This window comes from Tinamus guttatus, unplaced genomic scaffold, assembly GCF_059628265.1.
Source record: "Tinamus guttatus ecotype Peru unplaced genomic scaffold, ASM5962826v1 Tinamus_guttatus_pri_ptg000932l, whole genome shotgun sequence".
In the NCBI taxonomy this organism is placed as follows: domain Eukaryota; kingdom Metazoa; phylum Chordata; class Aves; order Tinamiformes; family Tinamidae; genus Tinamus; species Tinamus guttatus.
In genome coordinates this window covers 86,637-100,757 of record NW_028289466.1, presented here as the reverse complement: position 1 = coordinate 100,757, position 14,121 = coordinate 86,637, and the positions used below count along the sequence as shown (strand labels likewise).

The window sequence follows — 14,121 nt, the reverse complement described above, 5'->3', positions numbered from 1 at the left end:
CGCTGGAGGCCCCATGGGAGGCCCTGGAGGTGCTGGAGGCCCCGTGGGAGGCCCTGGGGACACTGGAGGCCCCGTGGGAGGCCCTGGAGGTGCTGGAGGCCCCGTGGGAGGCCCTGGAGGCGCTGGAGGCCCCATGGGAGGCCCTGGGGACACTGGAGGCCCTGGAGGCCCTGTGGGAGGCCCTGGAGGCCCCATGGGAGGCCCTGGAGGCCCCGTGGGAGGCGCTGGGGACACTGGAGGCCCAATGGGAGGCCCCGGAGGTGCTGGAGGCCCCATGGGAGGCGCTGGAGGCCCCATGGGAGGCCCTGGGGACACGGGAGGCCCTGGAGGCCCCATGGGAGGCCCTGGAGGCCCTGTGGGAGGGGGCGGTGCCGGGAGCCCTCCCCCCGGGTCCGCAGGGAGGAGCCGGAGGCCCCGCGGCCTCCCGAGCTGCGCGCCGGCCTCCCTGGAAGGCCCTTGCGGAGGCCGGGACCGTGCGCGTGCCCCTCCCCCTCCTGGTGGCACTGTCACCCCTCCCTTCCCGTCACCCACAGGGCGGCCCCGGGGAGGCCGGCGGAGGCCGCGGGGCCCCGCGGGGCCTCCGTTCCCTCGAGGCGAGGTCGGTGCTGCTCTCCGACGTCGGCTTCCGGGCCCTGGCGCAGGAGCTGGTCGTGCAGGTGGTCGGCGCCGCCGCGGAGGAGGCCGAGCGGGAGCCTCCGCCCACCGCGGGGCCTCCCTGTGCGCCAGGAGAGGAGCCTCCACCACCAAGGGAGGAGCCTCCACCAAAGGAGCCTCGGCCACCAAACAAGGAGCCTCCACCAAAGGAGCCTCCACCAAAGGAGCCTCGGCCACCAAACAAGGAGCCTCGACCACCAAACAAGGCTCCTCCGCCACCAAACAAGGAGCCTCCACCAAAGGAGCCTCCACCACCAAACAAGGAGCCTCGGCCTCCAAACAAGGCTCCTCCGCCACCAAACAAGGAGCCTCCACCAAAGGAGCCTCCACCACCAAACAAGGAGCCTCAGCCACCAAACAAGGAGCCTCCGTCACCAAACAAGGTTCCTCCGCCACCAAACAAGGAGCCTCCACCAAAGGAGCCTCGGCCTCCAAACAAGGAGCCTCGGCCACCAAACAAGGAGCCTCCACCAAAGGAGCCTCGGCCTCCAAACAAGGAGCCTCGGCCTCCAAACAAGGAGCCCCCACCACCGAAGCAGGAGCCTCCACCGCGGCGGAGGCGGGAGCAGAAGGCCCAGAAGCCGGAGGAGAAGCCTCCCGGTTCCCAGGTGACCACCTCCGTTTTTGGGAGGCCACCGAGGCGGGGAGGCCCTGGGGCGGCCGGGCCTTTCGGAGGCGCCTCCGTGTTGGCTGTGGCCGCTCAAGGGAGGCCCCGGAGCCTCCCCAGCCCCACGCGCTGCCTCGTCCCCGCCAAAATGCCTCCCGGGGACCCTCTGCCCTCCCCAATCCCCAAGGGAGGCCCCTTCTTGCAGCCTCCGCTCGTTGGCTCTGACTGAGGCCAACCAGAAGCCCTGAGGCCCCTCGAGGCAATAGAGGCCGCCTCCAACCCCGCAATTTTTCATGATTTTTCTCTCTTTTTCTCTTGTTTTCGCCCCCCAGTTCCCACAGACGGGGCCTCTGGGCGGCCTCGCAGAGGCCCTGCTGGAGCGGGCGACGCGACGGCGCCGCCGCACACAGGCCCTGGCCACCAAACTGGGCTTCACGTCGGCGCCCGTGGCCAAGGCCCTCCTGGAGGTCGTGCTGGGCCTCAAGGCGCCCGAGCGCGGCGGCCTCCGCCTGACGTCGCGCCTCGACTGGGGCCTCGTCTACCGCGAGGGGCCTCCCAAGGGCTCCCCCAAGCGCCGCCTGGTCCCCGTGACTCCTGCCGTGTCCCGAGGCATCTTGGGCTCCTCTGCGGAGGTCCGGCCTCCGGTGCTGCCCCCGGTACCGCCCCCGGTGCCGCCTCCGGTGTCCCCTCCGGTGAGGCCAGCGGGGTCGCGGGTCTCGCTGCTCTCGGCCCCGGAGCCGGCGGCGGCCTCCACCCTCGACGGCGGCGCCGACCCGGCCTCGCAACCCGCGGCCTCCGGGGGCCTCCCGCCATTCCCGGACACGGAGGCCGATGGCAACGGAGCCCCCCGGGCGCCGGGAGCTTCCGGCGGGGCCGTCAGCGCCGCAGCCTCCACCTCGGCCATGCGCGGCCTCCACCCCAGCCCTTCGGCCTCCTCCGCGCAGCCGTGAGCGTCCCCCAGTGCGGGAGGCCCCGTCCGGGTGGCCGTTGTCACCCGGGGGGTCAGTTCTGGCATCTGTTCTGTGACATTTTCCTCTCCCAACAAATTTATTTATTCTTGGAGCCTCCTGAGATGTTTCCAGCGAGGGGAAAAAAAGGGAATTTGAGGCCCGGCCTCCCCTGGGTGCCACCACGACGTGGAGTTTGGGGGACACCGGTGACACCGGCCCCGGCTTTGGGGCTACATGGGGGACTCTGGAGCCCGGGCACTAATGAGCTCGTTAACCCCCCCGCTAATGAAACTGCCCAGGGAGGGCCTCAAATGTGGAGGCCACGGGAGGGGGGAGGACACGGAGGTCCCCGTGGAGGCCTCGGCGGGAGCTCCCTGGGGACACCGGGTGACGGGTGGGGGGACGGGGGGGCCCAGGGCGCGGGCTGTGTTCGCGGGGCGGGTGTTGGCATGTCGGGTGTTGGCATGTCGGGTGTCTGTGTATCGGGTGTTGGTGTGTCGGGTGTTGGCATGTTGGGTGTTCATGTATCAGGTGTTGGTGTGTCGGGTGTTGGCGTGTCGGGTGTTGGCGTGTCGGGTGTTGGCATGTCGGGTGTCTGTGTATCGGGTGTTGGTGTGTCGGGTGTTGGCATGTCGGGTGTTCATGTATCAGGTGTTGGTGTGTCGGATGTCCGTGTATCAGGTGTCCATGTATCGGGTGTTCATGTGTCACGTGTTGGCATGTCGCCTGTTGGCGTGTCGGGTGTCCGTGTATTGGGTGTTCGTGTGTCGGGTGCTGGCATGTTGGGTGTTCCTGTGTCAGGTGTTCGTGTGTCGGGTGTTGGCATGTCGCGTGTTGGCGTGTTGGGTGTTCATGTGTCGCCTGTTGGCGCGTTGGGTGTTCAAGTGTCGGGTGTTGCTGTGTCGGGTGTCCCTGTGTCGTGCGCCCCGTGCTGGGCGGGCGCGGGAGCCGCTCGGGGGACACAGCCGGCCGTGGGGGACAGGGCCGGGGACACCGGGACGTCCCCAACCCCCGGTGGCGTCGCCGCCGGTTCCTCTTCCCGCCCCTTTGGCCGCCGCTTCCCGTGGGCGGCGCCGGGTGGGGAAATCCGGGCGGGAAGCGCCGGGAACGGGACACGTCGGAGCCGGAGCCGTCGGCAGCGGGAGAGGCACCGTGAGCCCGGGGACCCTGGGGACGCGGCGGGGACGGGGTGGCCGTGGGGACCATGGGGACACCCTGGGGACATGGCGGGGACGGGGTGGCCGTGGGGACCTTGGGGACACGTCGGGTGTCACTGGGGTTGGGGACCCTGGGGACACGTCGGGTGTCGCTGGGGTTGGGGGAGCCGCCCCCAGGGGGGACCTTGGGGACCTGGGGGGACCCCGGGGCTCTTGGGGCAGCTCGTGGGGCTGGTGGGTCCCCCTGGGGACGTGTCCTCCACCCTGTGACACCCGTGTCCCCTCGTGACGCCCGTGTCCCCCCAGGGCACCCCGTGTCCCCTTGTGTCACCCCGTGTCCCTGCAGGTCCCTGTGTCCCCATGGCCCCTCGTGACGCCCGTGTCCCCCCAGGGCACTCGTTTTGCCCGTGTCCCTGCAGGTCACCGGGTGGCCCTCGTGACGCCTGTGTCCCCTCATGACACTCGTGTCCCTGCAGGTCCCCATGGCCGCATGTCCCCTTGTGACCCCCGTGTCCCCCCAGGTCACCCCGTGTCCCCTTCTGTCACCCCCGTGTCCCCACAGGTCCCCATGGCCATGTGTCCCCTCGTGACATCCGTGTCCCCGCAGGTCCCCGTGTCCCCTCATGACACCCGTGTCCCCCCAGGTCACCCCGTGTCCCTGCACGTCCCCATGGCCGCGTGGCCCCTTGTGTCACCCCGTGTCCCCTTGTGTCCCCCCGTGTCCCCACAGGTCCCCATGGCCGCGTGGCCCCTTTTGTCACCCCGTGTCCCCTTGTGTCCCCCCGTGTCCCCGCAGGTCCCCATGGCCGCGTGGCCGCTGCTGCTGCTGCTGCTGCTGCTGGCGGCGCCGCTCGGCTGCCACCGCGAGAGCCGCTACGAGAAGTTCCTGCGGCAGCACCTGGACCCGGCGCCGCCGGCGGGCGGCACCGACGGGCGCTACTGCTCCGCGCTGCTGCGGCGCCGCGCGGTCAACGGCCCCGGGCGGCCCTGCAAGCCGGTCAACACGGTGGTGCACGCGCCGGCCTCCGCCGTGGCGGCCGCCTGCGCCGCGCGCGACGGCCCGGCCCTGCGCGCCACCGCGGCCGCGCTCGACGTCACCGTGTGCCGCGCCACCGGCGGCAGCGCGCGCCCGCCCTGCGCCTACCGCGCCGCCCGCCGCCGCCAGCGCGTGGAGGTGGCCTGCGAGGACGGCCTCCCCGTGCACCTCAGCCGCACGCTGTGAGCGCCGGGCGGCCTCCCTGGCGCTCGGGGCCTCCCTGATGCTCGCGGCCTCCTGGCCTCCCCAGTGATCGTGGCCTCCCTGATGCTCGGGGCCTCCCCAACGCTCGGGGCCTCCCTGACACTCGAGGCCTCCCTGATGCTCACAGCCTTCTGGCCTCCCCAATGATCATGGCCTCCCTGATGCTTGTGGCCTCCCTGACACTCGGGGCCTCCCCGATGCTCATGGCCTCCCTGAGGCTTGTGGCCTTCCTGAGGCTCATGGCCTCCCTGACGCTTGCGGCCTCCCGGCCTCCCCAACGCTCGAGGCCTCCCCGACACTCGGGGCCTCCCCGACGCTCGCGGCCTCGCTGACACTTGTAGCCTCCCTGGCGCTCGCGGCCTCCCCGATGCTCGCGGCCTCCCCGCACGCCGCCCCGAGGGGCCATTAAAAGCAGCAGCCTGTCGCAGCCGCCTGCACCGTGGCCTCCTTCCCTCCCCCAACGCGTCCTCGGGGAGGCCTCGTTGAGCCGTGGCCTCCGCTGGCCCACGCGGAGCAGGAGGAGGAGGAGGAGGGGCCCTCAAGGCACCACCTTCCTCCCGCCCCCACGGGGTGACACAGGGGAGGATGGAGGGGACCCCCCCCCATATCCCAGTCCCGGTGGCCTCCAAACCCCGTGGCGGCCTCCGGGGCGCCCTCCACTGGCGGTGGCGATGATGGGGGACAGGAGCCTTGGCGCTGCCTCCGGCCTCACCCAGCTCCGCGGGGACCTTCCCCTGCCGTCTCCTCCCCCCTGCGTTGGGGCTGATCGTAGGGACGCGGTGGCTGCGCTCGGGCCCCCAAGAACCACGGGGGGCCCCCCTGGGGCCTCCCGGAGGCCGCACAGGGACAGGAGGCAATGCCGGGGGGTTGAGGACACGATTTAATGGGAGGACGTCGGCCTCCATGTCTGAAGCCAAGAAGGAGGAGGAGGAGGAAGGACCCGCGTCTCCATCTCCCGAAGGAGGCTGCAGCGCGAGGAGGCCGGCGGTGCGAGGCCGCCTCAGCCGACCGTGGCCAGGGGGTAGGTGCTGGTGTCCTCCTTGTTCCGCAGCCCCTTCCAGCTGGCGTGACCTGGTGGGGAGAGGAGTGTCAGGTTAGAAAACACCCCAAAACGGGCAAAAACGGGCCCAAAAGCCCCGCCGGGCCGCCTTGGGCCTCCTGGATGGGGTGGAGGCGCCGTCCCCGCCGCTCACCCCGGCGCCTCCATCGGACGCACGCGACGGCCGCCAGCAGCAGCAGCACCAGGACGGCGGCGGCGGCGGCACAGCCGGCCACGAGCGGGACGGGGAGGCTGGAGGCTGCGGGGGGGGAGAAGAGGCCGCGTGAGGCGCGCGCGGAGGGGAGGCCGCCCCGCGGCGCGCCGGCGGGGACGCACCGCGCACGGTGACGGCGACGGCGGCGCTGCGCGGCGACGCCACCCACGCGGCGCCCACAAGCTCCTCGTAGGCGCATTGGAAGGTCCCGGCAGCGCCGGGCCCGGCCGCGGCGATGCCCAGGAGAGGCCGCTCCTCCGCCCCGGCGGCCTCCCTGGCGCCGTCCTTGTAGAAGCGGAAGCGGCGGCCGGCGGCGGCGGGACCGGGAGCGACGCACGTGAGGAGCAGGGGGGCCCCTTCCCACACGGCGCCCGACGGCGGCTCCAGCAGCAGCTCCGGGGCGGCCAACGGGGCTGGGGAGGCCCAACAGGAGCCTCCGTCAGCGCGGCAGGGCCTCCGCAGGGAGGCCAACGCGAGGCCATCCCTGCGACGAGGCCTCCCCACGGGAGTCCCGCTCCAGCGGCCTTTGATTGTTGCGGAGGGCCCAACATACCCGTCACGGCGACCTCCAGGGCCTCGCTGTGGGGCGAGGGCACCCACGCGCCGCCCACGGCCTCCTCGACGGCGCACGTGAAGTTGCCTCCGAAGCCGCCGGGCACCTGCGGGAAGAGCAGCTCGGCGGAGGCCCCCGGGGCCTCCCTGCGCTCGGAGCCGGCGCTTCCCGGCGGCAGCTCCGCGCCGTCCCGGTAGAAGCGGAAGCGGAGGCCCGCGGCCTCCGCGGAGGCGGCGCAGGTGAGGCTCAGCCGTTGGCCTTCGATCAGCACCGCCAAGGGAGGCTCCGCTCGCAAGGCCGGGGCCGGGGGAGGCTCTGGGGAGAAAAATGGGGGGAAAAGCGGTGAGAAACCGACCTCGGGAGCCTCTAAAAGAGCAGCCGGGGACGGGGGAGCAGGAGGGCCGGACGGGCCGAAACGGTGACTTGACGTCAACCATCTTGGCCGTTTCCTGGCGCTCGGAACCGTCTCGGCTGCGTTTTGGGCCTCAAACCCGGGGTTTTGGGCCGTGGGCACCTCCTTCCTCTCCCCGTCGGGGCCGTTTTCCCGTGTTACCTGTGACGAGGACGGCGACGTCGTCGCTCGCGGCCGACGGGATCCAGCGGCCCTCGACCTCCTCGTCGTAGGCGCAGCTGAAGTTGCCCGTGTGGTTGCGGGCGCTGCGGGCGATGCCGAGGCGGGCGCCGGCGCCGGCGGCCTCCGCGTCGCGGGGCGGCCCCAGCGCGGCGCCGTCGCGGTAGAAGCGGAAGCGGCGCCGCGCGGCGCGGCCGGGCGCCGCGCACGTCAGCAGCAGCGGGCGGCCCTCGAGCACGACGCCGTCCGCCGCGTCCACCAACAGCGCCGGCCGTGCGGGAGGCTCTGCAACGAGGCCGGGCGGGCGGAGGTCGCGGTCCCGCTCCGCGTTGGGAGCGTCCCGACGCTCGACGCGGCGCCGCGTCCCCACCTTTGACCATGATGATGATGGCCTCGCTCTCCGCGGACTGCAGCGTGTGGAGGCCCCGGCCGCGCGCGGTGTAGCGGCACGTGTGCGCGCCGCCGTCCCGCGGCCCCGTCACGTTGAACGTGTAGGTGTAGGCCCTGCGCGCCGTGCGCACGTCCGCGGCCCAGCCGCTCGTCCCCGAGAACTGGAAGCCCTGGATGCGCTGCTGGGACGCGGGCGCCGCGCAGCGCAGGGACACGGTGTCTCCAATGAGGTACTGGACCTTCTCCGGGCTCACCGAGATGCTGGGCGCCGCGGGGAGCTCTGCGGAGGGAGCGGGACGTTGGACGGGTCGTGTCCATCGCGTACGTGACGGGCGCGGATCCAACCCGGATCCCGCTCGGCGTTGCCGGGTGGCCCCGTTTGGAAAGAGGAACAAGGCAGACGTGGCCGGGGACGGTGCCTTGGCCACGGTCAACGCACGACCCGCTCCCCTCCGGAGCCTCCGCGTCAGCCATTCCCGGTCGCCCCTTGGGGCCTTTGGGCACGTTCTGTCCTACGGGGCCGGTGGCTCCGGGGGTTTCCAATGGGAAGAGCTGAGCTCCTCCCTCCGGAGCGCTCGGGTGGCCAAGGGGTCCCCACGTGCCCCGTTGTCCCAGCGGGATCTGCCCCGTGTCCCCAGCGCCGGCGGTTACCTGTGGCCGACCCATACGGGAAAAGGATCCGCAGGGAGGCTGGAAGAGAGAAGGGAGGTGAGGGGGGGTCTGGGGAGGCGGGAGCGGGAATGGGATTGGGATTGGATGGGGTGGGAGAAGAAGGGGAGGAAAGGAAAAATTGAGGGAGGGAGGGAGGAAGGAAGGAAGGAAGAAAAGAGATGACAGAAAAAGAAAAGAAAGGGCAAAAAGAAAAAGAAAAAAGAAAGGAAAGAAAAGAGAGAGAAAGGAAAGAAAAGAGAGAGAAAGGAAAGAAAGGAAAGAAAGGAAGAAAGGAAAGAAAAGAAGAAAGGAAAAAGTAAGTAAAGAAGGAAAGAAAAGAAAAAAGAAAGAAAGAAAATGAGAGAAAGAAATGAAAAGAAAGAAGGAAAAAAGGAAAGAAAGAAAAAGAGAAAGAAAGAGAAAGAAAAGGAGAAAGAAAGAAAGGGAGAGAGAAAGAAATAAAAAGAGAAAGAAAGAAAAAAGGAGAAAGAGAAAAAGAGAAAGAAATAAAAAGAGAAAGAAAAAGAGAAAGAAAAGGAGAAAGAAAGAAAGGGAGAGAGAAAGAAAGAAATAAAAAGAGAAAGAAAGAAAAAAAGGAGAGAGAGAGAAAAAGAGAAAGAAAGAAAAAGAGAAAGAAAGAAAGAGAAAGAAAAGGAGAAAGGGAGAGAGAAAGAAATAAAAAGAGAAAGAAAGAAAAAAAAAAGGAGGGAGAAAGAAAGAAAAAGAAAAGGAGAGAAAGAAAAAGAGAAAGAGAAAGGGAGAGAGAAAGAAATAAAAAGAGAAAGAAAAAAAAAGGAGGGAGAAAGAAAGAAAAAGAAAAGGAGAGAAAGAAAAAGAGAAAGAAAGAGAGAGAGAGAGAAAGAAAGAAAGATAGGAAAGAAGATGATATTTGTAGGAAACAGAAAGAAGGGAGAAGGGAAGAAACGGAATTGAAAGGGTGAAGAGAGGAGGGATGAGAACCTGCCGTTCCCGGGAGACTATGAGGAAAAGGGGCAGCAGGAGAAGGGAGAGGGGAGAGGAGAAGCAGGGGCAGAGGGAGGCGGCAACCGGAGGAGCGGAGAGGAGCAGGAGAGGAGGAGGAGGGAGGGCCGGGAGCCACTTGGACAAGGAAGGGACGCGCGGGGCCGGGGCCGGGGCCGCTCACCGAGCAGGGGCAGCAGGAAGGGGGGCTCCATGGCCGCCCCGTCCTCGTGGCCGGTTTCTCCTTCCGCGACTGGCCGTAAAGGGAAGAGGTCCCTGCCCGGCCTCGCTCGCCCCTGTTCCCTCCCCTCCATCACATGAGCGCCCCGCACTTCTCGGGAAGAGAAGCGGGAAGGACGGGAGCGAGGACGGGACAGGAGCGTCGCCCGCCCCGTCAACGGGGCCAACGGCGGCCGCCCCGCGCGGGACCCGCTCAACCGGCGTCACGGCCCCGTTTCTCCTGAGTCGACCCCGGTCAACGGAGGCCAAGGCGGAGGGGACGGTTGCGCCATCCCAACGTGCTCCGCGGTGGCGCCGTCCCTTGAGTCACCCGGCGTGACGCACGGTGGTGGCGGGTTGACTACAGGCGCTTCCTTCCCAAGGAGGCCCCAGCGAGCGGTGACGGCGGCTCCCGACGCTGGAGCGTCTCCCTCCTTCCGCTCATCCCCATCCGCATCCCACCTGGGGCGCTCGGCGTCTTCCCGTGCCCGTGGGGCAGCAGCTTCCCAGAACAACCCTCTTCCCCTGTGGGCTGCTGACTGCTGCGCTTCCCGCTGCGGGGAGGAAACGCACGAGGTTTCACTTCCCAAACCCAATTCCTGAGGAACTTCATTAGTACGCCCCAAAGTTCCTCATTTTGGAGGCCTCTCTCTGCTTTTTTCTACTCCACGGTGATTCATTGCCCCTGGATCCACCCTGTGAGCAGAAATCAGCGTATCTGGAAGACCCAACTCGAGGTCCAAGGCGGGTGTAACAGGGAGAACCTGCAGGCAACATGTTGTTGTCTTTGTGGGTTGGTTTTAGATGGGAGTGAGATCGGAGCCTGTTTTAGAGGTCCCAAGTTCGCAGGTCATGGGCAATCTCTTAAGGACCGTCACTGATACCCACCCAAAGTTGTTGGTTCATCCCAAATTGGACCTGAGGTCCTGACGGCTCCAGGGCAGTGGGTTGGAGGACGCAGGAGTTTCTGAGCCTCGTTCCTCGTCTCCCCAAGGTGACTCCCCTTTCTGAGTCCTCCAATGACCACTTGGATGGGATGGGGGGTCCGGACCAAGTGCTCCAACCCAAATCCCGTCTCAGATGAGGAAACATGGAGGAGGGGTGAGGGAATGGTGAGGAGGGGCGAGGGGACATCGAGGAGGGGCGAGGGGACATGGAGGAGGGGTTTGCTCTCTCCAACGCTTCCACGCTAGAGCTCCCAACTTCCCTCTCCTCCCTCCTCGGGATCGGATCCTGGTTGAGTGATCAGATCCCAGGGAGCTTTGCCGTGACCTTCCCTCCTTTTTTTGGACCCCCCTTATTCCAGGAAATGTAGTTCCTAGGGCTGCACGTTGGCAGCGCAGGGCCTTGGGATCGCCGGGAAACCCTGTGGACGTGACACGGAGGGAGGAGGTTGAGGTCGGCCATAAAGGAGCCTGAATTCCACCCAAATTTGATTTAATGTGGAGTTAACGTGAGCATCGCGGAGTCCCATTCCGGAAGCGAATCCCAACGGGAGCCAGAGGTGTGAGACGGCTCCGATGGCCCGGAGCGGGGTGAGGAATTCCGGCGAGACGTCGGCCTCTCTTTGGGGCCACGAAGGGAGGCCGTGGGGGACGAGGCAGCCTGGGGAGTGCGTTGCCTTCGCCAAAATCGGTAAGAAATTCCACCTTTGGGGCTGTTTCCTCTGCTTCCTGTGATTATTCCACCCCAAAACCTTCCTCCAGCTCTGCAGAGGGGCAAAGCGACAGCACCTGGAGCAGATCTCTCTACCCTCAGGCCTCTAAGGGAGATGAATTTGGGGCCAAATGAGGTAAAAAGAGATCTCGGTCAAATTCTTGGGTCAAAACATTCTCCCAAAGAATGTGGAGTGTTATTTTTCCCTTGGGAGAGACAATGAAAGGTCAGAGTTATAAAAATGGGGGCATCCTAATGGAAATACGGTACCTCTGGTCTTCATGAGGCAGCGGGAGGTGAGGAAGATGAGGCCGTTGATGGTGAAGAAGGAGCCGCCCACGGCGACGTTGCGGATCCAGCCGCTCTCCCGGCCTGCGCGGGCAGGGAGAAAGCGCCGGCGCCGCCGGTGCCGGGAGCTCGGCGAGGGGCGGAGGCGCCGGAGACCGCGGAGGCGCCCGCGGATTTTGTGCAAGGTTTTTTGGGGCAATTTTTAAAGGAAACACTCACTTTCCACATGGAGGCGGACGCCGGGGCTCTCCTGCGAGCGGATGGTGCGTCCGGCCCAGAACACGAAGTAGGCGCAGCTGTAGGAGGCCGAGTGCTCCGCGCCCGCGACGCGGAGGCGGTAGCTGCAGTTCCGGGCGCCCCACACGGGGACGGAGACGGCGAGGCCGCCGCTCCCGTAGAACTGGATTTCCCACACGTAGAAGGTCGGCGCGGAGGGGACGGAGCAGAGAAGCGCGACCGCGTCCCCGGCGACGTAGCGGCTCCGCGGAGGAGCCAGCGCCAGCACCGGAGCCGCGGGAGCATCTGCCGTGGTAATAACAAATAAAAATAAATAAAAATATTATTATTAAATATAAAAATAAATTATTTTTATTATTATTAAAAATTAAAAATATTTTATTATTATTAAAAACAAAAATTACTATTATTAATATTATCAATGATATAAAATATAATAATAATTACATATTAAAAGTGAAAATAATTAAAACAATTATCGATATAACAATCTATTAATGTTATTTTTATTATTAATATATATCTTCAATCTTAATATAATACTTACATTAATAATGCATTACCTTATAATATTATTATTAGTATAATAATATATTATTAGATCAATATATAACATTCAGATTATAAAATTATATTAATATATTAATATATCAGTACATTATTAATACATTATTAATAGTAATAGCAAAAATAGGAGCTGCAGAATATCTGCACTGATAATAATGATAACAACAGCAATAATAGGAGCTTATATGATAATAATCACCATAATCATTAATAATGATGATGATGATGATAATAATATTAATAATAAATTAATTAATTATTATGAATGCTAGCTATTGACCCCAGACCCCAGGCAGATGAAACCTCCGTGAAGATCATGTATGACAGGGAATTGAAAGGATACTAATGATTTTGCTCATTTTGGGGATGGAAATACATTTTTTAACCACAAAATACCCTTTTTTGGCAGGAAAACGAGCCCGTCCTTGGCTCTTTTTTCCCCCCATGCCCTCAGCGAGCAACGAGCAGCAGAACCCAGTGCCCCACGGGGATGGCAGCAGAACGCTGGGGCTCCCTCCGTGGACACGTGCGGAGGACGGAGGCGGCGGCGCCTCCGCTACCTACCCTGGACGACGAGGGCCAGCGGGAGGCTCCTGTTGGAGTAGACCTCGCGCCCGGCCTCCAGCACCCAGTAGTCGCACGTGTAGTCGCCGCCGGCCGCCTTGGTGGCCGTGAGCGGCAGCCAGGCCACGGGGAGGCCGTAGGGAGCCCGCTCGGAGACGCGGGCGCCGCCGGGGCCGAAGAAGCCGAATCCGCGGGGCGGCCCCGCGGCCGGCGCGGAGCAGCGCAGCGCCACCCGCTCCCCGTCGTAGTAGAGGCTGCGCGCGGGCTCCGCGGACAGCGCGGGCCGCGGCGGAGGCTCTGCGGAGGCGAGGGGGACCCGGCGGCGTGGGCGGAGGACGGAGGCTCCGTCCCGCCGCGCGCGACGAGGGCGGCGAGCGCTACTCACCCGCAGGCGACGCGGCCGACGGGACGCCCTGGAGGACGCCTGCGAGAGGGGGCGAGTGAGACCCTCGAGGGGACGGGGTCTCGAAGGAGGGGACGGAAAGCACTTACACGTGAGGTGCAGCAGGACGGAGAGGGCCATGCCGAGCGCAGCCGCCCCGGAGCAGCCGGGTGGGCACCCGAGCGCGGGTATTTCAGGAGCCCGCGAGTCCTGCCCCTCGGGCATCCGGATCCGCCTCCCCGGAGCCGCGTGTCGGGGTTGGTCACGGGCCGTTTCTCTGTGGAAACCGCGAGATGGAGATAGATGGGAGTCAACCCAAGGCCGCTGGTCACGCTGCACCATGACAGCTCCGCGATATTGAGCACTCCCATACGGGCTGAGGAGGTGGCCTCGGGGCAACTCAACGCGGGGACCAACCTCGGAACGAAGCTTTAAGCATCCAAAGACCTTCACCCCGATGGCCGTCCTCTTCCCATCGCCCTTAAGGGCAGATGGTTCCCAACCTCCGCCTTGGTTGTGAAGAATTGAAATTAGGCATCTGTGTTAATGAAGCCGCAGAAATTCTGCCTGCTGATGAGGCAGAAGCAGATAGGGAGCACGGCCCGGCCGCGTAGCACGTGCCGCAGGAGACGATCGCCTCGCGTGGAAGCGGCTTTTCTGGCGGCTGATATCAACGGCCGGATCTTCTATCTCCACATCTGAGAGCTGAGATAGGAGCTTTAGCAGCAGAGGAAAGACTGAACTGGGGTAGGGGCCCCCAAAACACGCTTCTGGGCTCCCAAAAAGGCCCCCCAAAAGCCCCGATTGAACCCGAACGGCCTCTTTGGTGAATCCTCAGGGCTGTTAAGAGGTCTCAGCCTTGAGGGTTCCCCTGAGGGGGCACAGCAGGCCCTGGCGCTGGTTTATGGGATGAGGTGATTGACTTTTAGTCTTACTTGTTTTGCATTTTGCTCAGTTAGGTCATTTGTCCTTGGACAACGAGCTCGGTCCGTGTCCCCCGAGCCCACGGGAGGGTCTGGTGACAGGATGTGGCCATCGCAGCTGCTGTGAATGGTCCCGAGCCGGGGAGGAGACCAGAGCAGGCGCCGCTGCCGTCAGATAGAGCCGCTAGCGAGGAGCCTCGACCGGGGCTACGTGCGGAGCGTCACGAGGGACGCGGGACGGGAGCACGAGGGCTCCGTGTCCCTGAGCCACCCCCATCTCCTGGAAAAGGAGCCCACCT

At 64.5% G+C, this 14,121-nt stretch overlaps 3 protein-coding genes across 3 annotated transcripts; 1 reads left to right on the top strand and 2 right to left on the bottom strand.

Moving 5' to 3' along the window:
- The first annotated feature begins 4,170 nt into the window (after nucleotides 1-4,170).
- On the top strand, nucleotides 4,171-4,590 carry LOC148591066 (ribonuclease CL2-like). The gene has a single exon (XM_088538148.1). The coding sequence runs from the start codon at nucleotides 4,171-4,173 to the stop codon at nucleotides 4,588-4,590; it is 420 nt and encodes a 139-aa protein (XP_088394274.1).
- A 1,018-nt stretch (nucleotides 4,591-5,608) lies between these two features.
- Nucleotides 5,609-9,201, bottom strand: LOC148591065 (Fc receptor-like protein 5). Its single transcript, XM_088538147.1, has 8 exons — nucleotides 9,171-9,201; nucleotides 8,027-8,065; nucleotides 7,356-7,655; nucleotides 6,968-7,270; nucleotides 6,415-6,729; nucleotides 5,984-6,274; nucleotides 5,802-5,906; nucleotides 5,609-5,679 (listed from the first exon to the last, which is right to left on the bottom strand). Exons 1-8 carry the CDS (start codon nucleotides 9,199-9,201, stop codon nucleotides 5,609-5,611), a joined length of 1,455 nt encoding a protein of 484 aa, XP_088394273.1.
- A 1,683-nt stretch (nucleotides 9,202-10,884) lies between these two features.
- Nucleotides 10,885-13,040, bottom strand: LOC148591064 (uncharacterized). The gene is made up of 6 exons (XM_088538146.1): nucleotides 13,010-13,040; nucleotides 12,903-12,941; nucleotides 12,518-12,814; nucleotides 11,369-11,671; nucleotides 11,132-11,233; nucleotides 10,885-10,913 (listed from the first exon to the last, which is right to left on the bottom strand). The coding sequence occupies exons 1-6, from the start codon at nucleotides 13,038-13,040 to the stop codon at nucleotides 10,885-10,887; spliced, it is 801 nt and encodes a 266-aa protein (XP_088394272.1).
- Between the last annotated feature and the right edge of the window lie 1,081 nt (nucleotides 13,041-14,121).

Coding starts and splice junctions, on each gene's coding strand:
- LOC148591066 (XM_088538148.1), top strand. CDS start 4,171: ATGGCCGCGTGGCCGCTGCTGCTGCTGCTGCTGCTGCTGGCGGCGCCG.
- LOC148591065 (XM_088538147.1), bottom strand. CDS start 9,201: ATGGAGCCCCCCTTCCTGCTGCCCCTGCTCG. Junction 6,275..6,414: donor CCTGGAGGTCGCCGTGACGG/GTATGTTGGGCC, acceptor GGGCCTCCCCAG/CCCCGTTGGCCGCCCCGGAG. Junction 5,680..5,801: donor CGTCCGATGGAGGCGCCGGG/GTGAGCGGCGGG, acceptor TCTCCCCACCAG/GTCACGCCAGCTGGAAGGGG.
- LOC148591064 (XM_088538146.1), bottom strand. CDS start 13,040: ATGGCCCTCTCCGTCCTGCTGCACCTCACGT. Junction 11,672..12,517: donor GCTGGCCCTCGTCGTCCAGG/GTAGGTAGCGGA, acceptor TTACCACGGCAG/ATGCTCCCGCGGCTCCGGTG. Junction 10,914..11,131: donor CTGCCTCATGAAGACCAGAG/GTACCGTATTTC, acceptor GCCCCTCTGCAG/AGCTGGAGGAAGGTTTTGGG.